Source organism: Trichechus manatus, unplaced genomic scaffold (genome assembly GCF_000243295.1).
Source record: "Trichechus manatus latirostris isolate Lorelei unplaced genomic scaffold, TriManLat1.0 scaffold00008, whole genome shotgun sequence".
Lineage (NCBI taxonomy): Eukaryota > Metazoa > Chordata > Mammalia > Sirenia > Trichechidae > Trichechus > Trichechus manatus.
In genome coordinates this window covers 28,804,585-28,832,065 of record NW_004443944.1, presented here as the reverse complement: position 1 = coordinate 28,832,065, position 27,481 = coordinate 28,804,585, and the positions used below count along the sequence as shown (strand labels likewise).

The window sequence follows — 27,481 nt, the reverse complement described above, 5'->3', positions numbered from 1 at the left end:
AGGCCATGAGTCACTTGGGTAAAATGATCCCTAGTGTCAAGGGCAAATCTCTGCCCAGGTAGAACAGAGCTTTCTTCAGCATAATGCATCCTTTTCTTTCACATGTCTTTCAGAGCTGGTTAAAGTCATATGGCTATCTACTTCCCTATGATTCACGGGCATCTGCGTTGCACTCAGGGAAGGCCTTACAGTCAGCAGTCTCCACTATGCAGCAGTTTTACGGGATCCCAGTCACCGGTGTGTTGGATCAGACAACAATCGAGTAAGATTTGCGTAGGACATTGTCTTTTAATTTTCTGGACTTACATTTGGATTCACATTTTTCATGGCCTTGTGTACACACCATGTTCAACCTACTCTCCTGTTTTTACTCCTGCAGTTCATCTTGGGAGGAAATACCCTAAGATGACTTTTTATGGGAGCTGGAGATGTGTTGAGGTGGAAGTCCCAGCTCTGCCATAAACTTGCTGTGTGACCTTGGACAACCATCTTAACCCTCTGGACCTTCGTTTACTTATCATTAAAATGAGGAGTTGGGTTATAGATGGTCTCTTAAGTTTCCTCTGGCTCTAACAACTTATGGTTCTATGGATCACCATGTTGGAGTTCCCTGAGATGTACATGTCTCATCTAATACAGAGAACTCTTGAATGATAATGAGTTGGCAACTCTTGTTCCACTTTTTCCATTTATCAAACATTTACTGAGTGCCTACATGTACCAGGCACTGTGCTTGGTCCTATGATCCCTGCCCTCCAGAGGCTCACTGTTTAATGAACAACACAGTCATAGCTGCATAATTCTGGAACTTGAAAGGAAATACTGAGTTTCAGGGAGATATCTGGGGGGTAATGACAAGTGAGTGAGACCAGTAGAATGATTGAGATCACGTGGGGAGAGAAGAATGCTGGGGATGGAACCCCATAAAGAAAGCTGAGAAGGAGCAGCCAGAGAGGAAGAGGAAGCCTGGGACTATGGTGTCATGGCAGTGAAGGGGGAAATGGCCAATAAGGTCAGCTGCTGCAGAGTGGCCAAGAAGGTAATGAAAGGTGTCTGCTAAGTTTAGTGAAGAGGAGGTTGTTGTTAACCACAGTGAAATGGTGGAGACAGTCAGATTGGAGTGGGAAGTAGGGGTGGCAAGGAGTGGAGATGGCAAGTGTAGAGAGATCTTTTAAGAAGCTTGACAGTGAAGGGAAGAAAAAAAGATGATAGCTGGGAGGGGGTAGATTTTTTCTTTAAAATGGGAGAGTGCTGAACATATTTAAATTTGTTTATGAAATAGCAATTAAAAAGGAAGGGCATGGAAAAGAGCTAGAATGAGCTCCCTGAGGTGGTGTGATAAGAGATGGGATCTTGAGCTCAGGTGGAAGGAGATAGCAGGCATGGGTAAGGATTCAAGGAAGCTTATAGGTGGAGGAACAGGAAGATGAGATTGTGGTATTCCACCTGATCGTGGATCAAGGAGCTATCTACCCCTGTGTAAGTCACTCCTTGAGAAAGTCATCTCTCTGGGCCTCAATTTATTCATCTGTATAAAGGAGTGTTGGGTTATAGCTCTCAAATTCTAGGATTCCATTATTCTAAGCTTCTAGAATTTAAAAATTTGGTGAGTCAGGGATTTTATAATTCTAAAATTCTGTCCAAACATTTTTTATTCCTAATTTTCTCTGATTTTGAGATTGCAAAATTCTTAATTTGACGATCGTACGTGGGTACAGTGGACTCCTTGGTCCTGCGGACTCACAAATGAGCTGGTTAAAGAGAGCCTAACCACTTTTCAAAGCGGGGGTTATTTTGAGGGCTTTGTGTAGACTACAGGGCGGTGCATCCTGGGGCAGGGGCACTGGTGTCTCTGCTGAGGCACCAGCTGGCCTTGGGTTTTACTCTGTTCCAGAAAGCCCCAGGCTTGTTGGACGGGGTTCAGAAAGTGACAGGTGGATGGTGAAAGGAAGAGGCACAGGGAATGATCTGAGGGAAGAGGATGGCATTTCCCTCTTGCAGTTCTACCCCTGCCTCTTCATAGAAAGGCGGGGGAGCAATATTCTGGAGGCATGGAAAGGAAGAAGGCGCTCATATTTAATCCAGAACGTGAGTGGGCAGTATGTTTGGTGTGACATTTAGAGACCTTAGTTTCAGCTGAAGCTCTGTGATCTTGGGCAATCGCTGCCTTTCTCTAGGACTGTTTCTTCTTTTAGGGGCCCTTGCAGGTCTAATTCAGCCTTGGTGTAGCAGAGGTGGCTCTTGGTTCTCTTCCCAGGGACTATTAGTAAAAGGAAGCAGTAGTAGCAATTTAAAGTACTATTTTGAGGCTATTTGACACTAGTCATTCACGCATTCATTCATTCATTCTTGACCAGCCTTGTGCTAAGCAGTGAAAGAAAAACGAAGTGCAGCCTTTGTTTATTACATTGCATGAATTAATAGTTCATTTATTCATTCAACCAAGTTCCAGTACTGCCTCACTATTTTCTATATTTTGCAAGTTACTTGCTTTATCTGTATGTCTTTTCTCTCTTCTGTAAAATGGGAATAATAATTTTTGGTTACCTCACAGGGTTGTTTGGAGAATCAAAAATTTTTAAAAAAAAAGAATGTGAACACTTTGAAAATTCTAAGTGTTTATATAAATGCACGGCGTTGTTATTATTATGTCTTTTATTATTGCTTACTGAGTATAGGACACTATACTAGTAATTAATTATTGATTACTAGTATAGGACACTAGTCTGGGCAATGTGGAGCATGCAAAGATGAGTAAGAGCTGGTCACTTCCCTCAAAGGGCTTTTAATGTTGGTTAAAACTGTCTTTTCTCTATATTGCCAATGGCAACTGCTTTTTAAAAAACTGCAAATGAGGTCAGACTGTTTTCCCTTCCAGCAATCCCAAACTATAGTCATGTGAGTCATTAAGCCATCACAGACAGAGAAGATCCAGGGATGGCCTGGGCCCCAATCAGCCACAATCTTTCAAACCTCCTATCCTGGCTCCTTTTTTATCCCCCATGATGTCCCAGGCCTACTGTTCCCTAATGTAACTTTACCTGATAACAAATAGTTATCAGGATTTACTTCATTCTAGGCACTGGACTGGCTTCTGGGGCATAAAGATGAATATGACATAGTCCTTGTCCTCAAAGAACTTACCATTTATTAGGGAAAACAGACTAATAGATTTAAAATCACAGTACAATGTAATAAGTTCTGTGGAGAATTACATTCCAAGTACTATAGTTGTTTACTGTATACCTATAGTACACTTCCTCAACACCTATAGTGAAAGAGAATTTGTTGCCTCCCAAGTGATCCCATTTTACTGTTGGGTAGTTTTGATTGATTCATTCCTTCATTCAACAAATAATTATTGAGCATCTTCTGTATCAGACACTGTGCTGGCACTGGGGATACAGTAAGGATCATATCCTCATGAATCAGGATCTAGCAGAAGAGACAAAGACCGGTCTGACAGAGACTGGAGGAACCTCTGAGACTATGGCCCTAAGACACCTTTCTGAACTGGAACTGAAGCCATTCTCGAAGACCACCTTTCAGCCAAACCATAGACAGGCCCATAAAATAAACAAAAACACCCAAGAGGAATATGCTCGTTAGAACAACCCATTATACGAGATCAAAAGGGCAACATTTGCCCGAAAGCAAAGATGAGAAGGCAGGAAGGGATAGAAAATCAGGACGAAAGGAAACAGGGAACCTAGGGTGGAAATAGGGAGAGTGCTGACACATTGTAGGAAATGAAACTAATGTCATGGAACACTTTATGTACAAACTATCAAATGGGAAACTAATTTACTCTGTAAACTTTCACTTAATGCACAATAAAAATTTCAGAAAAAGAAGAGACAAAGAATAAACAAGAAGGCAAATACATAATTTCAGGCAGTGATAAATGCTATGAAGAAAAATAAGGAGGGTAAGAAGATAGTGCTAGAATGGAGGGGGGGTATATTTTAGATAGGGTGGACAGGGAAGTCCTCTCTGAAGGGGTGACATTTGAGCAGAGACTTTAATGACGTAAGGGAACACACCATGTGAAGAGGAGCAGCGTTGCAAGCAGTGGGCACAGCAAATGCAAAGACCCTGAAGTGGGAGTAAATTTGGCATTTTCAGGGGACAGTGAGAAGGTCACTGTGGCCGGAGCATAGTATATGAAGAGAAGGGTGAAGAGTTGTTGGACAGGTGGGCAGGGGCTAGATTATGTGAGGTCTATGGTCTAGGGTGAGGAGTTTGGATTTTATTTTAGGTGTTTTGAGAAGTCACTGGAGGGTTATAAACCAGGGAGTGATGTGACCTAATTACATTTACAGAACATTTTCATATATACTCTCTCATTTGAGACTCACTACAGCCTTAGAAGGTAAGCAGGGCAAGAACTATAATTCTCATGTTGCAGATGAGGAAACTGAGGTTTACGCTGGTTCAATCGCTTGCCTGGAGTACTATGATTAGTGGTGGAGCTGGAAATATTGAGCCAAGGTCTTCTGATTCCGAGTCTCTTATACAGCAATGTTTCTTCATATTTGTTTGTAAGTGAATGAATGAATGAGTCAATCAGTCATGTTCCTTTTGGGTAGTCATCCCAAGGTCTAGGGTGAGAATGCATGCTGCCATTCAGGCTAGGACTGGGGAACTATGCAATGCCTTCCTATAGCAGCCAGTGACACAGTACAAGTGTATGCTTGTGTCTTCTCTCTGCCCAGGTGGATGAAGAAACCTCGATGTGGTGTCCCTGATCACCCCCACTTGAGCCGTAGGCGGAGAAACAAGCGCTACGCCCTGACCGGACAGAAGTGGAGGCAAAAGCACATCACCTACAGGTGCTTTGGCTGTCTCTTTCTCCCTGGCTTTGGCTCCACCCTCACTCAGTTTTTTCCTGGCCTGCGTTTCAGAGGCTCACACTATAGGTGGGTCTAGGGATCAGAACCAGGTACAGAGAGCCTATGATTTTGTCCTCCTTGTGACTTCCAGAGGATACTGTGACTCCAACTTCAGGTTTATTTGGTCCCGTGGGGGCTTACTAGTTGTGTTCTGTTAGAGGCCTGTTGTTTTGGTTACAGAAAGTGGGGTATGGTTTGTTCAGTAACTTTCAGCTGTGGCTGAACTCATACTCTCTATCAATGCTTGCCAAACTGCACTTCATCTGATCTGGATCCCCTACTCCCCAACTAAAATCAGCCTGATGGACTTCACCTGAGATTGCCAACCCAGCCTTGTTTCTCAAGGAGTATAGAGCACAGGAACTGAATCACAACAGTGTCACTCCTTGACTGACAGAGCAGGATAAGTCTCTCAAGTTAGACCAGAGACCAAGAGCAGGGCTGAGGAAGCCCATCACAGTGGACTCAGACATCAGAATTTGGGGTGGGCTGGAGCAAGGACCAGGAATAGGGCAGGCTTAGGTGGGTTGTAGTTGACAACTCTTGAGGCTCTGTTCCATTTCAGGTGGATCCCTCGGGTTCAAAGGCAGGATCTAAGACTAGGGGGTCGAATTGAAATGAACCAGTTCAAAGCCCTAAGACAGAGATCTTTAGAGTTGAACTCAGGGCTCTCCTGCTGACAAGCTGCAGAAACCAGAACAGGGTTTTTTTTAGAAATCTAATGAGAAGGAAACTTAAGAAGAAATCTGGGTAAGAAGCTGACTCTTAGGGTCTCCAGAAGAGGTGTAGTAAATTAAGAGAAAAAAGAACTGGGTTCTAACTCAACTCTGACCTGAACTTCTATCACCCAATCTCTCTGGGCCTCAGTTTCCTTACCTATTGAACAGGTCGTGGGATAGAGCACCCAGAAGTAGTGGTGCTCCTTTGTGGGTAGCCATGAAATATGGATATAATGACATTAAATAACTAAATCTATAACTGATTGAATCAGATACCACCCTATATCAACTTGTAGATAGACAAGCAATAGTACGTGCCAAAGTTTTTTTTTGAAGGGATTTTTCACTTAAACTCTTTTTCCTGTTTGGATATTTTTATAACTTTTATAATGTATGTATTTTATATGTATTAGGAAAAAAAGTTAAAATTTAGAAAATGCTATCCACTGACTTAATTTTTTCTGTGAATGGTGTGGAATCCCTTATTCAACATAAACTTTGTTAGAGATCAAGTATAAAACACTGATTAAAGCAAAGTTACTCTGGTTGAGGCAGGGGTGAGGACCCAGAGCCCTGCCTACTCAGCCTCTTCTTCTGCCCTTGGGGCACCTCAGCAGAATTCCAGGCTTCAAAATTTGAATATCACTGGGCCATATGTTCTCGGATACCCCTTTTAGCTCTACTAGTCTATGACTTTCTGTCTGTTCCTCTCTAATGACCCTTCCCTCTCTCACCAGCATTCACAACTACACCCCAAAAGTGGGTGAGCTGGACACACGGAAAGCTATTCGCCAGGCTTTTGATGTGTGGCAGAAGGTAACCCCGCTGACCTTTGAAGAGGTGCCATACCACGAGATCAAAAGCGACCGGAAGGAGGCAGACATCATGATTTTTTTTGCTTCTGGTTTCCATGGCGACAGCTCCCCATTTGATGGAGAAGGGGGATTTCTGGCCCATGCCTACTTCCCTGGCCCAGGGATTGGAGGAGACACTCACTTTGACTCAGATGAGCCGTGGACACTAGGAAATGCCAACCATGATGGTAAGGCCATGAGAAGACACGGGGTCAGTCCTGGGTTGCTCTGAGGAAGCCCTTGGAGGACACCATAGATGAGGTTCCTGTTTTCTAGAGCTTCTAGTCCAAGACCTAAAACCTAAGAGTGGGAACTGTGGTCTCTAATGATATTCAACACTGGGCCCACCAGGGCCAGAGCCACGGAGATGGGTCAGATCACTTAGTCGATGGTCCAATTAGGCTGAGTCAGGAGGGAGGGGCTAGGCCATGATTAAGACGATAAATTAATGGATCAGAGGTTGGAGAAAAAGGTAAAAAGGCATTAATCTTAGGGTCTCAAAGTGGTGGGCTCCAGCCTAACTAATGAGGGCTCCAAAGGCCATCTTATGGAATGACTTGACTGACTCTCTCTCTCTCTCTCTCTCTCTCTCTCTAGTCAACGTCACAGGTGAATAACAGGGCCCATAATTACTCTAGCATTCTTGAATAACTTGCCCTTCACCATAGGATTCAATTCATATCTGTGAAGCAAGAGTCAACAGTGTGCAGTAATAATAACAATACCCTTCAGGTTGCAAAATAGTTTCCTCATCAATATTTATTCACAGACACTTGCCTAGTAAGTAGGCAAATACACATTATTATGCCCATTTTTAAGATGCGGAGTTTGGGGTTCCAAGTGGTGACGGGACTTATCTCAAATGGCACAGCTAGGCGATAGCAGAGCTGGGGCCTGGTCCAGCTGGAACCTGGTCCACCTACCTGGCTATGTGACTAGGGGTCAATAATTCACCCTCTGTCTCATCTATAAAATGAGGGGCTGGATTAGATGATTTCCAAGGTCCCTTCCAACTCTAATGAAACATGCTGCAAAGCCCAGGAGGACCTGAACAACAACAACAACAAAAAGACAACCTCTCTGCTCTCCGGAAGTCCAGAGTCAAGAGTGGGAGATGTGTACATAGGTAGCCCTGTCACAAGGCAGGATGTACTGAAGGCTGCAGCAGAGGTACCAAAAAATGCAGGAGTCTGGAGGAGAGAGGGCAGAGAATTCTGACTTTTAGATTATAATAGATAGTGAGTAGTACTTCAATTTCTAAGACCCATGCCAAGTGCTTTCTACATATTATGTCGTAGATAGATACTATTATCTCCATTTTACAGACGGGTAAACTGAAGCATAGAGAAACATTAGGTAATCTACCTAAGGTCCCATAGTTGGTGAATGGTGAGGTAAGGCTTTGAACCTGGGAATTATGACCCCAGAGCCCATACTCTTAGCCACTTCAGTGGTTCTCAAACTGCAGAGAACATGAGAATCGCCTGGAAACTTATTTTTAAGAATGCAGATTCTAGGCTCTAGGCCCCCACCCTCTTACAATTCTGACTCTCCAGGTGTGGGGTAGAGCCTGGGAATTTGCACTTAGTCTAATAAACTCCCCGGTACTTCTGAGGCAGTTACTCTACTCCATCACCTTGCAAAACAGTTTTACTCTCCAGAGTTTCCCTAACTTGCCTGATCAAAAGAAGCAACTGGGTTCTTGTTATAGATTGCCAGGCCCTTCCCCTGGATATTTTGATTGTTATGTTTAGGCAAGTTTGGGAAACACTGGGTATTCTTTTTCCCTGATCTTGGCAATGCTTCAGGTTCAGAGCAGACTCCTGAAGGCCCATTTCCTCAGAGGCCATGTTTGGTGCCTGTAGACAGGGACTGCCTCCTTGAGAATGCTTCACATTATTGATCAGACGATGGTTTGGCAAAGTTATGCCAAAGTTAGCCTAGGCAAAATTACAAAACTGATAAATTTCTCTTTGTTCTCTCCTTTTTTCTTTTTGTTCTCTTTCCTACCAGCCTCCATTTTTTCTGTCCTGGTATCTCTCCCCTTATGTCCTTGATGTGTTTCCTGGCTTTCTGAGTACCTATTCTTTATCTAGGTCTTATTCTTGGATCAGTGTCAAGAATGGCTGTCTGTGCTAAACTGATAAGGTGTGAGGGAAAGAGAACTAACATTTTTGAGCCCCTATTATGTGCCAGGCACTGTTAGCTGATAAGGTTTTAGTTATACCCCTGATAGAGATAAATGAATTTTAAAATAGTTGTTGTCCAGAGAAGGTACTAGGAAGACACTCCTACTCCCCTGCCCTCCCCTTTTTCCCTGCTCTGGCAATTTGCACTTCCCACTACCACTCCTGGCCTTTGGGGAACTTGTTTGGCCCAACCTCACAATCCCAAGAACTTCTGGAGGTGTGTGTGGGAAGGAGCTGGGACCTGTGGATGGGCACCTCCTCCCATCTATCCCATCTGTCCCGCCCCATCTGTCCCGCCCCATCTTTGATGAAAGACTGCCAACTCTGATAGAAATTCCAAGGTGGCTAATGTCTTCTTTGGACAAGAGTCAGGACTTTTTTCTGCTTTGGAAAACCCCAGCATGAATTGTCCAGATGCATCTCATGACCCATAGCAATAGATGAACGGCTGGAGAATGGGAACTCAGTGGATTATCCTAAGACAGGCTTTGGAATGGGAGAAAAAGAAACAAGATTTACTGAGCACCTGTATAATATATCGCTTGATTTCCACATAAACTCCACGAGGGAGTAAGCAGAGTCTCCTGGGAACTTTTTGTTTACTGGCTTTCTTCTTTTTTATGTTTTATTAGGGAATATGTCAAATTCACAAAAGTAGGGAGAAGAAGAATATGAACCTCTGGGTACCCATCACTCTGCTGCAGCAGTTATTAACACTGTCATTCCTGTTTCATCTACCTCCCCCCACTTTTATTTTTTGGCTGATGTTTTAAGGAAAATCCTAGGTACACTATCATTTCACCTGTAAATACTTTGCCTCTAACAGATGAAGGCTTATTTTTAACATAACCACAAAATCATTGTCAACCCCAACAAAATTAATAATTTCTTAACAAATTCTAATAGCCACTTTGTGTTCATTTTCCTAAATTCTCTCAAAAAATGTAATTTATAGTTGTTTGCTTGAGTCAGGAATCAAACAAGATCCACACGTTGCATATAGCTGGTATGTCTCTTAAGGCCCTTTTAATTGAAACAGGCACTATGGTTCTGGAGGACTGCACTTCTGACCACTCTGCTTCCCTGCCTCGCCCTCTCGCGGGGCGGGGGACCTTAACAGCTTCCTATCAGTTAAGCACGGGTCATCCCCATACACCAGGCCCCGCCTCCTCATGCCTCTGCTTTTCCCCTCACCAGCTCCACAGAGTCCTCCTGCCCCGCGGCCCTCTCCTTTTGTGTCCTCCCCAGAGCAGCCCCCATGTAACTGGTCTCTTGGGTTTCTGTGCAGTAGAATGCCAGCTCCCTGTCTCTTCCTTTTTGTCCCTGGAACAAACCCACAGGCCCATTTCCTCTAAGGGCTTACTCTTGCCGTCTGCAGAGACCCAGGCACAAAGGTCAACAGAGAACAGACACAGGCCAAGGACAAAGGTTCAGAATCTCTCCAGGGGCTCAGAGCCCTGCAGTCTGGTTCCCCAGCTGAGATCCTTGTGGATGCCCCTGAGGAAGGACCTGGTCAGGAGACAGAGGCCCTGAACAGCTTGTACCAGGCTAAAGAGCAGGCCAGAAGCCAAGCCAGGACTGGACCCCAGGAAGCAGACCTGCCTTCTGCTGGCTCTATCAGCCACCTTTGTTTGGGATGGAGCTCAGAGATGAGCTCACCCTTCCCCGCTGCCAGAGGGACCTGGGCCTGAGGAAGGAGCTGGGGGCGGCCTGCGTTACCATGCCAGCCTGCCCTTCCCCAGCAGAAGGCCAGCCCCAGGCTTTTGGCCAACTTTGCACTGATCTTACCCATCCCCCTCCCTTTCCATTGCTCAAAGGTGACTTCCCTGAAGATACTGGTGGTGTCAGTAGAGTGGGAGGCACACACTTCCCACCCATTCTGGGTCTGCCACATGGGGTTCTTCCCTCTTCCCAAGACCTTAGCAAGAAAGGCCAGAGACAATCCCCACCCACATCCGACCCTTATGGCTAGGCTGGGTTGGGGCAACTTTACTAGTGATTCTGGGGCCAGAGGGAAAAGAAGGATTCCTGATCACCTCATAGGTTCCTGGCAGCCGTCCCTGGACTTAGAGGTGGCAGGATTGGGGCTGAAACATGCCTTAGGGCTGGGAGATAAGAGGCAGGGGTCTGTAACAGGGGGTCTGCAAACAGAAATCAGAACTGTTGATACAATGGCCTGCCTAACTCCCTGACCCTTACATTTCTTTCCCAAATGCAAGCCTTGTCCTGTCCCAGGCTTAATCCAGAAGCTCAGGGGAGTTGGCTACTGGACCCCATTAGCCCTGGGCTTCCTTTTCTGGTTAATGGGCTTATTCCAATAATCAGGCTTCTTTCTTATGTATGATAACAACAATGGCTAGTATTCAGTGCCATGCACTTTACTTGTATTATCTTATTCAACCCTGTGAGGTGGATAAGAGTTCCTCATTTGCAAAATGAAGAAATTGAGGTTCAGAGCGTAGATCTACTGGCCAAGTTCATGGTAGGGGGCAGAGCTGGGAATGAACGAGATCAGTCCCACACAGGGGCCCTTGCTCGTAACCGTCATGCCATGTTGCAGCCTCAGTTTCATACTGAAGATCCTGCATCCCACTTTCAGCATTAGGATCTTGTTGTTTTTCCCACATTTGATCCCTGCCTTGATCTTGGCCAATAGTTCAGTTTCTCCAGGACTGAGGTCTCCCCAGACTGAAAGCTGTCCCCAAGGCCTGGGGCCCTGCTTGCCCTTGGGCCTCCTTAAGACCAGCCTGCCCCCACACCCTCACCCCAGGGCTACCCCTACTTGTACTTCCACCTTGACTCAGGCCCTTTTCACCTGGACCTTTGTACCAGCTTCCAAACTGATTCCCCTGCCTCTGGTCTCATTCCCCTCTAATCCTTCCTCCAGCTGCAGCCAGAGTGACTTCATCTGCCACCACCCCCACTCAACTTAAACCCCCTACTGGCCAAGAAGCAAATCCAAATTCTTGCGTATGGCATTACAGAGCCCTGCTTGCCAGCCTGACTGACCTCATCGCTCTCTGGCCCTCCCCTCATGCTTTGTTCCAGAGCCAAGTGGAATAAAACTGCTTGTCCCTGGACGTCATTTATGCCATTCCGTCTGCCAGGAATGCCACCCCCACTCGTCTTCCTCTCCTACCCTCTGAATCCATTCTTCTGACTAACTTCTTATCTTTCAAGACTTAAGCTTCACCTTTATGAAGCTTTCCCTGAACACCTTCTGCCAAGTTTAAATGACTCCTCCTTCCTCAGAGTCCCCACTGGACCCTTACAGGCATCCATTAAAGCACCTGGGACACTCTGTTGCACATATTTTGTCTCTCTGTTTATATCATCCACTATATTTGAGAGTCCTGGAAGGCAGGGATTGTGTCTGATTTCTCTTTATGTCCCCAGTGTCCAGCACAGGACCTGGCACAAAGCACATGCTCAGTGTTTGCTGAATTAATGGATTGACTGGGTGCCCTGTACACCTCCACATCCCTCTCTCTACAGGCAATGACCTCTTCCTGGTGGCTGTGCACGAGCTGGGCCATGCGCTAGGCCTGGAGCACTCCAATGATCCCAGCGCCATCATGGCACCCTTCTACCAGTACATGGAGACACACAACTTCAAGCTGCCCCAGGATGATCTTCAAGGCATCCAGAAGATCTATGGTGTGTGGCAGGAGACAGCAGGCCACCCCTCCTTCTGCGGGGCTGGACTGTTACTGCCTGCATGTCGGGGGCAGGGGTGGGATTGGGAGCTTTGCCATTCATGGGCATAGCTGGTGTGTTTCATATTTTCACACTGCTTTCTTAGTTTTCTGAACTTGGACTTTGCTTTCTACATCTACTTTTATTTCATCTCCTTAGGCCAGGAGTCAGGAGGCCTGGATTCAGATCTAAGCCCCATCTCTAGTCTCAGACCTTTAGAGACTTCTAACGTCTTTGCTTGGGCAGAAAGGGCAAGGTTTTCCCTGGCACATTTGGGAAACCTAGGGGAGGGTCTAAACTGCGACAGGGAGGGACAAAGTGATAGAAACTGACCCACTTTCTTTTCTACCCACTCCCCCTTCTGCACACCTGCCTCTCACCTCCTGTGGTTCATTCACCAGATGGTGACTGAGCACCCTTAAGGAGTCCTGCCTCTAGATGAGAGATCCACACATCTGCCCAAGTAATGATGATACGATGTAAGGAATTTTATATAACTCAAGCTTTTTTCTTAAAAAAGAAAAAATGAGAAGCAAGGCTGGTATTCTGGTACTTCTGAAAGGCCTCCTATACCATGTCTCTTTCCCCATTCTCTGTTTACACTGGTACATGAAGTTCTTGTCAAATGAATCAGTTGTGATGGGAAGACCAGTTTACTTGAGCAAATAAATGTCTGTCAACATTGCAAAGGAAAAGAAGTGTGCCCTTCTGAGGTGCCTGCTCCCATAACCCACAGGCTATGGGGCATAGGAGGAGGGCTCCCTCTAGAAACTCTGAGGGCTTCATGGGGGAGGTAGCCCCAGCTAAGGCCCTGGAGGATGAGCAGGATCTCCATAGGTGAAGCAGCAGAGGACCAGATGAGGCTGTGGGGGCTGGAAGGTACCTTGAAGGTAGAATGGACAGGATTTGCTGATAGACATGGAGGTGAGGAGAAGTGGAGCAGGGGTCAAGGATGACTTCTGGCTTTTGTAATTGTGGGGCAATAGGATTTACTAGTTTACAGCTCAGAGATCTGGACTGGGATATTGAGCTGGGAACTTCAGTGTTCAATACAGTAGGCTTTAGCCACATGAAGCTATTTAAATTTATATTAATTAAAATTAAATAAAATTAAATTCTCAGTTCTTCAGTCACACAAAGAACTAGTCACATATTTCAAGTGCCCAATAGCCACCTGTGGCTAGAGCCTTCTCTATTGGACAGCACAGATACAGAACATTTCCATCATCAGTTCTCTTGAAGAGCTCTGACATAGGTCTTTAAAGCTGTGCACCTGGATAAGATCACCTAGGGTAGTGATTCTCACTCTTGGCTTCCCACTGGATTCCCATTGGACCTCACCTTGAGATTCCAGTCAAAAATACTGATGCTCAGACCTCACCCCAGAAACTCGGTTTTAATTGGTCTGGGGTACCTCCTGAGCATCAGAGTTTTCAGATGACCCCAATGTGCAGCTAAAGTTGAGAACCACTGACCTAGGGACAAAAATAGAGAGGACCCAGGGCTGAGCCGGAGGCACTCCAACTTTTAGAGTTGGGCAGATGAGGAAGGGAGGCTGAGAAGGAACACACTGTGGAGCAGGAGGAAAACCAAGAGAGTCCAGATTCTGGAAACTGAGAGGAGAGTGTTTAAAGGAGAAAGTTTCTGTGATTCTGCTACTCAAAGTGTGGGCCTTCGACCAACAACATTAGCATCACCTGAGAGCTTGAAGAATCGTAGGCCCCACCCCAGACCCTCTGAGTCATAATCTGCGGTTTCAACTAGATCCTCAGATGATTCATTTGCACATCAAAGTCTAAGAGGCACTGTCCTACAATACTGAGTCAAATAATCCCTGAATTTGGCAACATGGAGTGACAAGAGCAGTTTCAGGGGGTGATGGGGCAGAAGTGGCAGTGGAGTGAGATAAAAAATGAAAAGGAGGGAGTGAGAAAGTGGGGCCACCTGTGTGAAGGGCAGCAAAGAAATAAAAGATAAATGGTGTTATCTGGAGGAGGATGCAGGGTTGAGGAAATTTTGTTTTGTCCTAGATGGGAGCAACTTTGTATGCTGATAGGGATGATCCAGGGAAAAGGAGGGGGTGATTATGCCAAGAGAGGGGAAGAACTGAGAAGCAGGAGACAGGGAAAGGGTATGGGACACTGAGCCTAAGGAGGGACATGTTCTGTCTTGTAACGGGAGAAAAAAAGAGAAGATACTAGATTTGAGGGTGGGAAGATGAGCGTTCCCATCTAAGGGCTTCTGTCTTCTCAAAGATGGTGGAACTGGTGGTGTGACAGACTTCTCTTGGAACTGCCTGGTCAGGATGAGATAAGGCATGGCAGTGGGAGGCAGGGAATGGCTTCCCCTTCTCTAAGGTGCATACCCTCTCTCCAGGACCCCCAGCCGAGCCACTGGAGCCCACAAGGCCCCTCCCCACGCTCCCCGTCCGCAGGATCCACTCACCGTCTGAAAGGAAGCATGAGCGCCAACCCAGGCCCCCTCGGCCACCCCTCGGGGACCGACCATCCACACCAGGAGCCAAACCCAACATCTGTGATGGCAACTTCAACACAGTGGCCCTCTTCCGGGGCGAGATGTTTGTGTTTAAGGTAGGACCAGTCGACTGGTGCCACCCAAGTGGTCCCTCCCACACCTTTCCCCACCAAGGAGCCAGAGAAGGCTGCTGCTCCAGAATTAGACCTGCTTTGGGGCCTGCAGGGGAGCTGGCCCAGTGGTCAGGACACGGCAGGGTCTCATCCTGGGTGAATCAACTGTCCATTTCTGAGGGGTAGGGGGAAAGATTGGTGATCCTAGACCTTCCCAGGGGTTAACACTGGGGAAAAGTACTGGAGGCCAGCTTCTGGTCTGTGACCTTGAGCAAGCCACCTTCCTTCTCTGGACCTCAGCTTTTCCACCTGAAAGATAGGGTAGTCACTCCTCTATTTACAAAGGGTTGTAGGAAGATTAAGTGAGCTGTGAAGATACTAGGCTTCGGGCAGGGACTTGATCAGTGGTGGCTGATCTACTCCAGATCCTGGCAGGGCCTGAGAGGCTAGTACTGAGGGGTGCCTGGAAGAAAGCTGGCCAGGCTACATCTTGTCACCTGTCCTGTTCCTGTCACCTTAGCCATGGGTTGACTGGGTGGCAGCCTGCTTGGTGTGTTGCAGGTTGGGTCCTCCAGGAAGCAGACTTGGAGATAGTGTTTGGAATACAGGATTCTTATTAAGGAGTATCTTTGGGATCAACATCTGTGGAAGGGGTGAGGAGGAAGCAGGACTGTGTAGAGGGGCAAGTCAAGCAACAACGTAGGCCCATTGCAGACTTGGTCATCCCTACAGGGAGCTATGCAGCTAGAATGGCCCAAAATGGCTGGAACTTTATACCTCTGCCTCATTCAGTCACTGGATTACGAAGGGCATGGCCTTGGTAGAGGCTCTCTGAAGCTGAGGCCATCCCTGAAGGGGCTGACAGTTGAAAAGTGTCCTTTGATCACACTCCCAGCCACTGAAGGGGGGGTCTGAGCAGCACATCTTGTCTCCTTCACACTGGGTGATGTGAGGAGGGCAGGCCCACTCCTTCCATGAGTTCTCCCCAGCAAGCTTTGAGCACTAAGCAAGAACCAGAGGACATGGATCAGCCCCAGTCCTGCCTCTCACCAAGTGGCTCTAGCCAAGTCACTTGGCCTTTCTTATGACTCTACTTAACAGAGGTGTGAAAGTCAAAATAAGGATTAAAAAATTGAATGTGGGAGTGCTTTGTAAAACACTGTTAAAAAATCTTTTCTAGCTTTTGTACCATCTTTTACAGATCACATTCATTCTTCTGTACTTACTTCTCTTTGATCCTCCCAACTGACCTGTTTATAGGCAAGTCTGGGTTCTATCATCCCCGTTTACACGTAAGAAAACAAAGGGGCTGGGAGGTTACGGGACTTGCCCAGACAGCTTACCAGGAAAGGGCGGCACTGGGCACAAGCACCAGGTTTGAAGAGGAGAGGTTTTTATCAGACTCTTTGCCTATCTAGCTGCTGTTTATTCAGCTTCGACTGTGTGCCCAGTAGTGTTCTGGGCACCTTGCCTACATTCTTATTTGATTCTCCATTATTACCCCCATTTGAAGAGGTTAAGTATTTTGCCCCAGGCCATGCAGCTGTAGGTGGAGGAACCTGGAGTCACACTAGCTCTTGGGGGAATTCCCACGGCTTGCTTCCCGCCATCCTTGCCTTACTGGTTGGAGCCAGCCCCTGTGGAGGGCACTCCGCCCAGGCTCAGTGACACCCAGTGCTTCCCACCAGACCAAGAACTGGTCCGGCTGATGTCAGTTACTCTCTGCTGCCCCGATGTGGCCACTCCAAGTCCCAACATCATCCCTCCAGCTCCTCCACACCTCCCTACCCCTGCTGCAGTCAGTCTCACAGTCCCTGGATTTCTGCCGCCACGGGTTTATCCTGCTGCTCTACGACAACCCTTAATGCCCTGCCCCAGGGGAGGGGAAGGGAGGAACAGTCCTAGTTATCGGAAAAGTTCTGCCTCTGCTCCTGACTTGCGGCCCAACCCTGGGGGAGTCATTATCCTCTCTGGGCCTCAGTTATTCACTCACTGAGTGGGAATTACAATCTCCTGCCCATTCATTCCTTCATTTGACAAAAAATTCTTGATAACCAACCCGGGCTAGGTTTTGGAGGTCCAAAAATGACCCAAACTCCCATCTTCCCCACCTTTGAGCAACTCCAAGCCCAGTGTGTTTTAGTTTATGTGGAACAATAAGATTCATTCATCCACTCCAGGGGGACACATCATTGCAAGAAGTGTGATGTGCTGAGGTCCTCAGGTGAAGAAAGGACTGACTCTCTGCAGGTTCAGGAAAGGCATCCCCAAGACAGTGCTATGTCAGCTGGAACTTGAGCAGTTCAAAGTGGCTCTCCAAAACAAACCTGAGGAGGAAATTCTAGGCACCAGGAACTCCTTGTACAAAGGCAAGGAGGCAGATAATGGCTTGGCTTGTTTGGGGGAATGCAAGGAATCCCTGTGTGGCCGGAGCATGAGGCAAGGGGAAGGGATGAGAACAAGACGTGAGGAAATTCCTCACTAGTGAGGGAATCTCTCACTAGTTTGGAGCTAGATTGCGAAGAGCCTCGTTTGCCTGGCCTGGGCATTAGGGATGGCCCCACAGGGCAGCAGGATCCATCAGGAGGTTTGAATGTGGAGAGTCACATGAGCACCTGTCTTCCTTATACCTTCCTTACAGGGTTTTGAAAGGAAGGAGCAGTGGATGCACAGACTCCATGGAAGGTTGCAAGGCTGGGTTCAGAGGAAGGTGTGCGGTTGTGGGGCTGGAGTCAGTCACTGGGTTCAGAGGCAGAACCTGCCATGTCTTTCTCTCCCCAGGATCGCTGGTTCTGGCGCCTGCGTAACAACCGGGTACAGGAAGGCTACCCAATGCAGATAGAGCAGTTCTGGAAGGGCCTGCCAGCCCGCATAGATGCAGCCTATGAAAGGGCTGATGGCAGATTTGTCTTCTTCAAAGGTAATGCAGCCTGTGCGGTGGGACCTGGGACAGGTCCCTGCCCCTCTTGGGACCTCTTTTTTCCCATCTGTAAGCTGGAAGAGGTGGGTGGCAGCTCAGCCCCTTCTAGCCCAATAGAGACACTGACCTCTGGCAGGACAGATCCTTCAGGCAGGCAATCCACAATCAGGGGAAATCAAGTCAGGAAGGGCTTATTGAGTGAGGGTCTGTAAGTGCCAAGGTTGATGGATGACAAGACTTCCCACATGAAGTAGAAGGTGGTGCAGGCAATCCGAGACCATCCAGTGCTCCGTGGAGGACCATCCTGTCAGCTCTGTGAGAGCTCAGGGAGGAGGCCACACAGGCTGGAGAGGCCAGGGGAGTGGGAGAAGGGAGCTCACATGATAGCACACCCACACTGTGCCTGGCACTGTGCTAGGTTGTCTTACACCGATTATTTTGACTTGGGCCAGACTCAAAATGGGTAAGATACAGATGGTGAGAAGTGAGGGGGAAGAAAGCGTTCCAGTGGGAGGAACAGTGTGGGCAAAGGAGTGGTGGTGGGAATGTGCACGTACATTCAAAGGGCTTAGAAAACCCCCTGATAGCCATGAAGGCCCCAAATTGAAGAACTGTGCAAAGTGGCCTGGAAAGTAGTTTAGGGGCAAATCTTTAAGAATGTGGTCTTGCTCCATTAGGCCAACGCTGGAGATTGTTTCAGAGAAAGCTGAAGGGCAGCTGGCAGTACCATAGGGCAGAGGCAGGGAGGCCATTTCTAAGATGGTTGCTGGAAATGAGGAAAATGATGCCTACGAGGCCCAAACCAGGGCAGGAGCAGTGGGGCTAGGGAGGAGGGGACAGTGCAAGGAGATTAAAAAGGGCTTCTATGAGGCTGATTGCTGAGAGGAGAAGGAAAGAGAGGGTCAGAGATGATGGCAGGATTTCTTGTTGGGGACACTGGTAGGCAGAGAGGTGATGAGGGAGAAAGGCCCTCTGTGGTGAAAATGACTTGGAGATACCCACGAGCCAATGGGAGGTTGGGGTATCTGGTCCAGTGGGAGACTAGCTTTGGGCTACTACTACAGAGTTGGGTGTCACTGGTGGCAGCAGGGGGAGTAGTAGTGTGCGTAGAGCCGTGGGACTGGTTGAGATCACCCACAAAGGAGAGATGAACAAGTCACGTGAGAAGAAAAGAGGGTAGAGCACAGGGCTCCGGCAGCATGCAGCAAGTCGTCCAGGATCCATGACTGGCTCCTGACTTCTTGCCCCTTAATCTCTGCCTGGGCCAGGGGCCTCAGTCTCCAACCAAGGAGATCAAGCAGGCCTAGGGCTCCAGACATTGTGCATCTATCAATGTCCAATCTCAGCAGAAGATGGGCAAGTGGCACTAGCCACAACCTCTGGCATTGAGTGACTGGGAAAGGCTGATTCTGGGCTCCTCTTGACCACAGGTGACAAATACTGGGTGTTTAAGGAAGTGACAGTGGAGCCTGGGTATCCCCACAGCCTGGGGGAGCTGGGCAGCTGTCTGCCCCGGGAAGGCATTGACACAGCTCTGCGCTGGGAACCCGTGGGCAAGACCTACTTCTTCAAAGGCGAGAGGTACTGGCGCTACAGCGAGGAGCGGCGGGCTACAGACCCTGGCTACCCCAAGCCCATCACCGTGTGGAAAGGCATCCCACAGGCACCCCAAGGGGCCTTCATCAGCAAAGAAGGATGTACGTAAGGGCCCAGCTGGATGGGGGTGGTCCAGGGACTCTTCTGGCATACTCTGTGTGGTAAAGATCAGCAAGAATCCAGTCCTCTAAAACGTGAAGACTGATCCAGTCCTCAGAGTCCACTTCTCCATCCTCGTCGCCCCCATGGCACTCTCTCTCTGACCCTAATTACCTGGAGCTAGGTCAGATCTCACAAGTTAAAAGGGCACCGTTCTTCAGACCATCAAATAGGCAGATGCCAGCTACAAGCCTAGGGAGTCCACAAGACACCCTAACCTCTTGCTGTCCTAGCCACAAATTTGGGGCTGGTTGCCCACTAACCCTTGAGGATGCCAGCCACAAGCTTGGGAGTGTACACGACACCCTTACTTTCTGACCTGCTGGCTCCTACTGCCCCTTTGGGTTCGATAATTCACTGAAACAACTCATAGAATTCACAGAAAGTAAAAGGGCCCTCGGTGGCACAGTTTGCACTTGACTACTAGCCTACACGTTAGAAGTTCTAACCTTCTGAGCAGTGCTGCGGAAGAAAGGCTTACAGATCTGCTTCCACAGAGATTACAGCCAGGAAAACCCTATGGAGCAGTTGTACTCTGTTTAACACTTGGGGTTGCTGTGAGTCGGAATTGACTTGACAGCAACAGGTTTATACCATATTTATGGCTACAAGTTTCTTAGAGCCAAAAAGGATACAAACAAAGACGCATAGGGCGAGGGCTGGGAGGCGTTCCCAATGCGGAGCTTCCATGTCCCAAGGGATCACCACCCTCCCAAGATCAGATGTTCTTGCCAACCAGGAAGCTCTATGAGCCTCTGTGTTCAGGGCTTTTATCAGCCAGTCCAGCATGATAGGCTAAATCATGCCTCCTGAGGCTAGTTGAGGAGCCCTGGTGAAGCAGTGGTCAAGAGCTCAGCTACTAACTAAAAGGTTGGCAGTTCAAATCCACGAGACACTCCTTCGAAACCTTTTGGGGCAGTTGTGCTCTGTCCTCTAGGGTCGCTATAAGTCGAAATTGACTTGACGGCAAGGAATTTTTTGGAGGCTAGTTGATATCAGCCTCCCAGGTCAGTCTTTTCTGGTCTGGCCAGCTAACCCCTATATGTCAGCACAAATTTCACAGGTGTGGCCTGGAAATCCCAGACCAAAGCACCCCAATTACTCCAAGGATCAATTCTCCAGAGCCAAGGACAAAGGCCACCTTACTTGGTATAAAACCAGGTCCTTTACCCAACACTGATTTTATGTGGTGCTCATAAGGACGTCTCAAACTAGGGCCTTAGAGACATGCTGTCATATCTACATTTGAGAAACACCTCCCTGGTGGCAAAGACAACTGCCTCATATCCACCCATGTTCACGGGTGAACTAATTCTTTCTTACCAGCTACAAAGTCACAATTTCTCATTTGCAGGGATGGTTCACAATTGAGATTTTTCACAGACTGACTTCATTCCTTCAGATGGTGTTTCTCAAACCATGGTCCTCAGGTCTACTCTTAGGGTTCAAGTTATCAAGTATGAAAAGCAATGATGGATATGGGTGGTTCAAGAGTGCTTTTTCACAGGGTTTGAGGGCAAGAAGATGGCGAGAGAAGCCTTTTTTATTGATGAGACTTTTCCTAAGTTCCTCTGGCAGGCTGTCAGACGCCCACCTGCCATCATGCCACTTACAACCTATTTCCCACCAAAGTAGGGGTTTCTCAAGAAGAGGGGCTGGGTCTTGCCGAGGGCAGAGTGGGTCTCTGTCAGAAGCACAGACTCTGCCTGGGTTCACATCCCACCTCTGCCACTTACTATGAGTTTAGGCAAACTACTTAGGTTTTCTGTCTCCTCGTCTACAAAATGGGGATGAGAATGGAATCTACCTCACAGGGCTTTTGTGAAGATTAAATAAGATAAATTATGTAGAGCATGTAGAACAATGCCTAGCACACAGTCCATGCATGTAAGTTTTAGTTGCTATTACCCTTATCCCCTTGTTGGTGTGTTTTAGTTTATGTGGAACAACAGGATTCATTCATTCACTCCAGAAATAATTACTGACAGCCAGGGTTGTGCAGTCAGGGCTGATTTAACAGTGAACAAGATTTGTATTGCAGTCCCTAGCTCCCAGTCTAGTGGCAGAAAACAAATAAGGTGGCAACAAATGCTGTAAGGGAAATAAATGCCATCAGAAAGAGAATTCGGCAGAGGGGGCCTCATTAGAGAGGGTGGTCAGAAAGGGCTTTCAGAGGAGGCATTGCTGGTAGAAAAACCAATGGCTCTCCTGTGTACCTGACACTTTCTTTACATACGTGGCCTCGTTTTGGGGGGAGCCTCAGAGACAGGTGACATCAAGGACCTTGACCAGTGAACGCCTCTGCCAGGGTAGAGAGCTGGCCAATGAGTCTGGGTGAGCTGCTAAGACTGTTGCTGGGAGCCTCGGGGTTGCTGCCCAGCCCCACCCCATCAGGGTCCCAGAGACCCTGCATCTGTGCTGTGATGTGTACAAAGCCAAAAAATCCATGATAATTGCAGAGATGTGGTGTCTGCTGTCAAAACAAGGAGAAATTTTGCTCCCTGACGCCCTTGGCTCAGACTAGAGGTGGCCTGAGGCCCCAGAGCTATGGAGGCAGTGCTGTCCAAGTCACAAACTAGGGGCTCGATCTGACACGTGGGAGGCCTGTGGGCATAGTACAGCAGAGCTGTGATGCAGGCTGAGAAGGGCCTGTCTGGGAGGCCAGTCCCTGGTGAAGGTCTTTTTCTGGTACAAGTTGAATTACATCCCAATTCTACTTAAGGGCCCTGTGGCTTCCCAGAACTGTTGAGATGGCAGTGTGGACACCTAGATCCTGGGTGCCCCTCTCTGCAGCTTCGGTATTTTGGTGCCTGTGCAGGTCATACTACATGCACCGGCCACACTATTTGCAGGGCCTGCCAAGTACCGCACCCTTCCCACCTCCAAGTCCCCCAACTTACCACTCCTTCCACTTAGTATGCCCACCCCTCTTTCAGAGCTCCTCTTGGCTTCTGTAGGGTGGGAGAGGGGACCCTCCTCTACACTGCCAAAGCACCCTATGCCCTCTCCCACCAGTCATGGTCATGGGGCCTCTGGGCCTGGCCCAAAGCAGACGCAGGGAAGTGTTTGGAAGTAATGGCACTGGGCCGTGTCTCTGCAGATTACACCTACTTCTACAAGGGCCGGGACTACTGGAAGTTTGACAACCAGAAACTGAGCGTGGAGCCAGGTTACCCACGCAACATCCTGCGTGACTGGATGGGCTGCAACCAGGAGGTGGAGCGGCGCAAGGAGCGGCGGCTGCCTCAGGATGATGTGGACATCATGGTGACCATCAATGACATGCCAGGCTCTGTGAACGCTGTGGCCGTGGTCATCCCCTGCATCCTGTCCCTCTGCATCCTTGTGCTGGTCTATACCATCTTCCAGTTCAAGAACAAGGCAGGCCCTCAGCCTGTCACCTACTATAAGCGGCCAGTCCAGGAGTGGGTATGAGCAGCCCAGAGCCCTCTCTGTCCACTCGGTCTAGCCAGCCAGGCCCCTCCTCACCAGGGCCTAAGGGGCAGCTCCAGCCACTGCCCACAGGGGCCAGCAGGGCCCTAGGCCAGGGTTGTGCAGCTGCAATAGTGGGTGCATTGGTTTAGACTGTCAGGCAGGGAGTGATGGGGGTTGTGCCCAGGGTGGGTGTCTGGCCCTCAGCTGCCAGCCTTCTATCCTGGGTAACCTACTCCCTACTCAAAGGAATAGTCCAGGCCCCATCAGGAAGCAGGGACCCTGTCAGGGGGAGCCCCTGTGGTCACCACATCCTTGGGCCTGCCCATGAGGCACCACAGCTTCATTCCTGGCTTGGGCTCAGCACCTTCTGTGGGAAGCCAGCACTAGCTCTCTCACCCCCATCTGGGAGATCCCACCAGTACTAGCCCCCTATTGCCAACACCTGCTGGTCAGATGTACCCCACACACCCCTGTCCTCCAAGGTTATACGATACCTGCTCCTGACACAGTGGGCAGCAAGCCTAGGTTTCCCCTGCTGGAATACAGCAGATCCCTCAGGAAACCTGTTCCACATGTCAGGGCCTCCTTGGAGACCCAGGATTTAGGGTCACATGCTGCAGGCAGGGCTGTGGCCCAACTGGGTCTGACAAGGACCCAGCCGTCACGTCGTGATAATTAAAATGTCCTGTCACTACTGTTTAAGTCCCATTCTGCAAAGGCTGCTTGAGGGTTTAGGTGAATTAGAGTTGACTGTCTTGGTGATGAGGCCAGTGTGGCTGGCCCTCCCCCAGGTGGTAAGCACCAAGGTGCTGCTAAGGCCACTCTGGAGACCAGACACCCCAGGAGCTGGGCCCTGCTCTGAGGCTAAAGAGCTGGGGCAGTAGCTGGCCCCATTTCTGGAGACCAATCTGAGCTTGTGATGCCCTGTATTCCCTCCCACGATCCCCCTCTTTCTCCTCACTTCCCTTACCCCATCCCCAGCCCTGCTCCAGCCTATCACTTTGGCCTGGGGGCTCAGCCTGACCAGGAAGGCTCCAGGAACAACATTCTTATGGCATTGGGGTAAGGGGCCCAGAGCGGCCTTATGAAGTGCTCAGAGCCCACTCCACCGGCTACCCCGAAGCCGCCTCAATCTCTCAGCCTGGAAGCAGTGTTTATACCATGAGCTTGGCCCTTCCTGACCCAGCTCATTGTGCCCATCCTTCTGCACTGCTCTTAGGTAAAGGGTATCCCCAGCTGGTAGTGGCCCCAAGCCTAGGGGCCTCCTTTTTTGACCCTTCTTGGGCCTAACCTTCACTGTCTCTGGCAGAAATTCCCAGGACTCAGCTTGCCTCACTCGAACCCAGCAGAAGCAGCCCTGCCTGTCACTGAGGTGCCCTTGGCAAGACCAATGGGCTCAGTGATGCCTGCTGGCTATCTGCCAACGTCAGAAGGTGGTGTCAGGCAGCCCTCAGGTGCTGCCCTTGCCCTCTGAGCTTGCATGGGCCTTGCCCCCCACCCCGTGGCCTCTGGGTTTTGGGTTAGCTTACCCTAGAGCACAGCCAGGGACTCCTGCTGCCCTGAGAGCTGTCTCAAGCAAAATCTCTCTAGTCCCAGAGGAGCCAATGTGGGCCTACTGCATCCCGTTGTCATCACCCTTCTGTTTGTTCTCATTTTGGCCAAGGGCAGGCTCCCTAGGGCAGGGGGAACGACTGCAGAGATATTAGTGATTCATAGATTTGTACAGTGTTTTATACTTTGCAAAGCACTTTATTAGCTTACATCTGTCCATTCACATGAAACACACATAGGCCCTGCGAAGCTAAGGGTGACCCTCACCATGCCCTTCCCTTAGATGAAGCACAGAGAGGTTCTGTTCCTTGCCTGGGCCATCCAGTGGGCTGCCTGGGCCTGTGTCCCACCTATGGACTCCTCTAGGGTCCAAGATGAGATCAGAAGTATCTCCTCTATCCATCTCCTGGTCTCCCTTCTCTCCCCACTGGTCCCTCTCTACCCCTCAGGTTGGTGCTCTCACTTCTTGATAGCTCTAGGCCCCTCAGGCTCCCTGCTGGCTCCTGGAACTACCTAGGCCAGCTGATAAACAGCAGGAGACAGAGGCAGGCAGCCCAGCCTACGGATGTGAGGGATGTGGGGCCAGGCCAAGAGAGGGCTGGCTTCCAATCTCTGGCGCTCCTGCTTTGTGAACATCTGTTTGTCAATCATCCCAGCACAGGGCAAACAGACAGGAGCAAAGCACTGGGGGCCCCAGAGCCCAGCTTTCCCTCAGCCTGGGAGACATCACAGCATTTCAGTGTCAGTCACATTTTAAACTGATCAGCCTTTGTATAATGTTTTTTAAATCATTTCTAAATAAAACGAAAATACAGAGTGTGTCATTTCCCTGGGGCGCGGGGACAAGGATCCAGTTCTGAGGGTGGCTGTGACAAGTTCCTGGGAGCAGTGGGGAACAGGGTGCTTCAGGTGTCAGGGAGCTGCCCCGCACATCTCATCTGTCAGACCAGCGATCAGAGACGTCTTTCCCTAGAGGTCCAACGTTACTGCGGTCCCAGGAATACAGCTTCATGAAGATCCAGGATGGAATGCAGCAACACTACTTAGCAGGAGTGTGAGATGTGGCAACGACTTCCCTGAGGTCAAAGCACACGGTGCCATCACCTGAGACAGACAACAACCCAGTTCTAAGCAAACAGATGGATGAGGTCAGCAAGTCTGCAGCCTTGAGATCTTACCATGAGCCCTGGTGGTTCTGGAAGCCAGTGGCAGGAAGTCGGGAAGTCTGTCCTCAGTCATGGCGAAGAGGGACCATGACCTTAAAACTAGACAGCCCCAGGACCCAGAATGTGGAGGTGGGGGTGGAGGTGGAGGTGGTCAGAGGCGAGGCAACGTCCCACGTGAGCTGGGGAGGCGGCCGTGCCGGGACTTCCTTCCAGTCCTCGCGACCTATTCGAATTCTCGGCCCATCTCTTAAAGACGCCAAGGGAGACGAGAGGTGGGTTGGGCTAAGAGAGACACAGGGACGTGAGGAGAGAAGACAAGGACCAGGCCGAGGCGGACAAGAACGACTGGCGGCGGCGACTTGGTGGCCGGTTACTCCGGCGGACGACCGACTCAGTACCAGGTGGTGCAGGCGATGAGGAAGCGCACGTCGTCCAGCGGCCCCCATGCGCCGGGCTCGGGCCGGGGATGCTCAGGGTCCTCTGGGACCGCGGGCTGGGGCTGCGCCGGCTGGGGCTGCGCCGGCTGGGGCTGAGCCGGTTCTGGGGTGTTCTGGCAGCCGCTAAGCTGGGCGCCCATGGTCTGCAGGAGGAAAGGCCCCAGGTCGGAGCACCCTCACCTCGGCCACGCTGCCCCTTACCTCACGCAGCCGGAACCGCGGCTCTCGAACAGCCGACAGGCCGGTGTTAAGTCCACTGGCAACCGCCGCGACACCAACAGTCGGCGCCGTGGCGTCATCTCGCCCTGTCCCTCCGAGCGGAAACGGGGACCACGTGACCGGGGGCGGCTCTCATCGAAACGCTGCCAGTCCCTGGCTCCACCCGTCACGGCCCCACCCACCAGCAACCGGCCAATCCCGCAACGACTTCCCGAGGCCCGCCGACCGGCGACCCAGGAACCGATGGAACCGCCTCCAGCCACGAAGGCCCACCCCTTCCGCCCGCCAGGTTTAAAGGGCGCTGGGACTCCACGAAAGCGCTGGTCGCACAGTGGTTACAAGCTATGGCTGCTAACGAGAACGTCGGCAGTTTAAATCCATCAGCCGCCTTGGAAACCCTATGGGGCAGTTCTACTCTGTCCTATAGGGTCGCTGAGTCGGAATGACTCGACGGCAGTGGGTTTTTTTTTTTTTTTTTGGGGGGAATCCACTGCCAGCTCTGTGCTCACCCAAGTTCCAAGAGAAAGGGACCTGTCGAGGTAGGTCTGTGGTGTCCAGGGCGCCTCTATCCACCTTAGGTCAAAGAGGACAAGACTGCCCTGTGGCCAGGTGCCCCCAAGCCCTTAAAGGGTCCCACCCAGGGGAGATTTGGGGCAGATTCTCATCCTGTGAAGCCCAGAGAAGGCTGAGGCTAAAGTTGGGTGGAAAATGTCTCTGGAAAAGGACTTCATGTTTGGTAACGTAGAGGGTCAGTGAAAAAGAGGAAAACCCTCGAGATGGACAGATACGGTGGCTACAATAACGGGCTCAAGTGTAAAGATTATGAGGATGGAGGATGGTGCAGGTCCAGGCAGTATTTTGCTCTGTTGTATATAGGGTCCCTAACAGACTGCATGCAACACAGTGAAGAGGGCTTCTTCCTCTTGCCCTGGTGGGATGCCTCCCATCCAGTGACGAGCTGGGGAGGAGGAGGGAGTAGTGGAACTGGTATGTGTGTATGTAGAATCCTACCCCATCTTCCCAAGACCCTGAAACAATGAGATGGGGGGAAGGGGGATCC

At 49.6% G+C, this 27,481-nt stretch overlaps 2 protein-coding genes across 2 annotated transcripts; one reads left to right on the top strand and one right to left on the bottom strand.

The window, feature by feature from the left end:
• Nucleotides 1-115: 115 nt before the first annotated feature.
• Nucleotides 116-25,418, top strand: MMP24 (matrix metallopeptidase 24). The gene is made up of 8 exons (XM_023725083.1): nucleotides 116-262; nucleotides 4,716-4,832; nucleotides 6,349-6,653; nucleotides 12,150-12,311; nucleotides 14,727-14,941; nucleotides 17,720-17,858; nucleotides 19,289-19,555; nucleotides 22,714-25,418. The coding sequence occupies exons 1-8, from the start codon at nucleotides 207-209 to the stop codon at nucleotides 23,046-23,048; spliced, it is 1,596 nt and encodes a 531-aa protein (XP_023580851.1). The 5' UTR covers nucleotides 116-206; the 3' UTR covers nucleotides 23,049-25,418.
• On the bottom strand, nucleotides 24,782-26,493 carry MMP24OS (MMP24 opposite strand). The gene has a single exon (XM_023725085.1). The coding sequence runs from the start codon at nucleotides 26,340-26,342 to the stop codon at nucleotides 26,157-26,159; it is 186 nt and encodes a 61-aa protein (XP_023580853.1). The 5' UTR covers nucleotides 26,343-26,493; the 3' UTR covers nucleotides 24,782-26,156.
• Nucleotides 26,494-27,481: the final 988 nt, after the last annotated feature.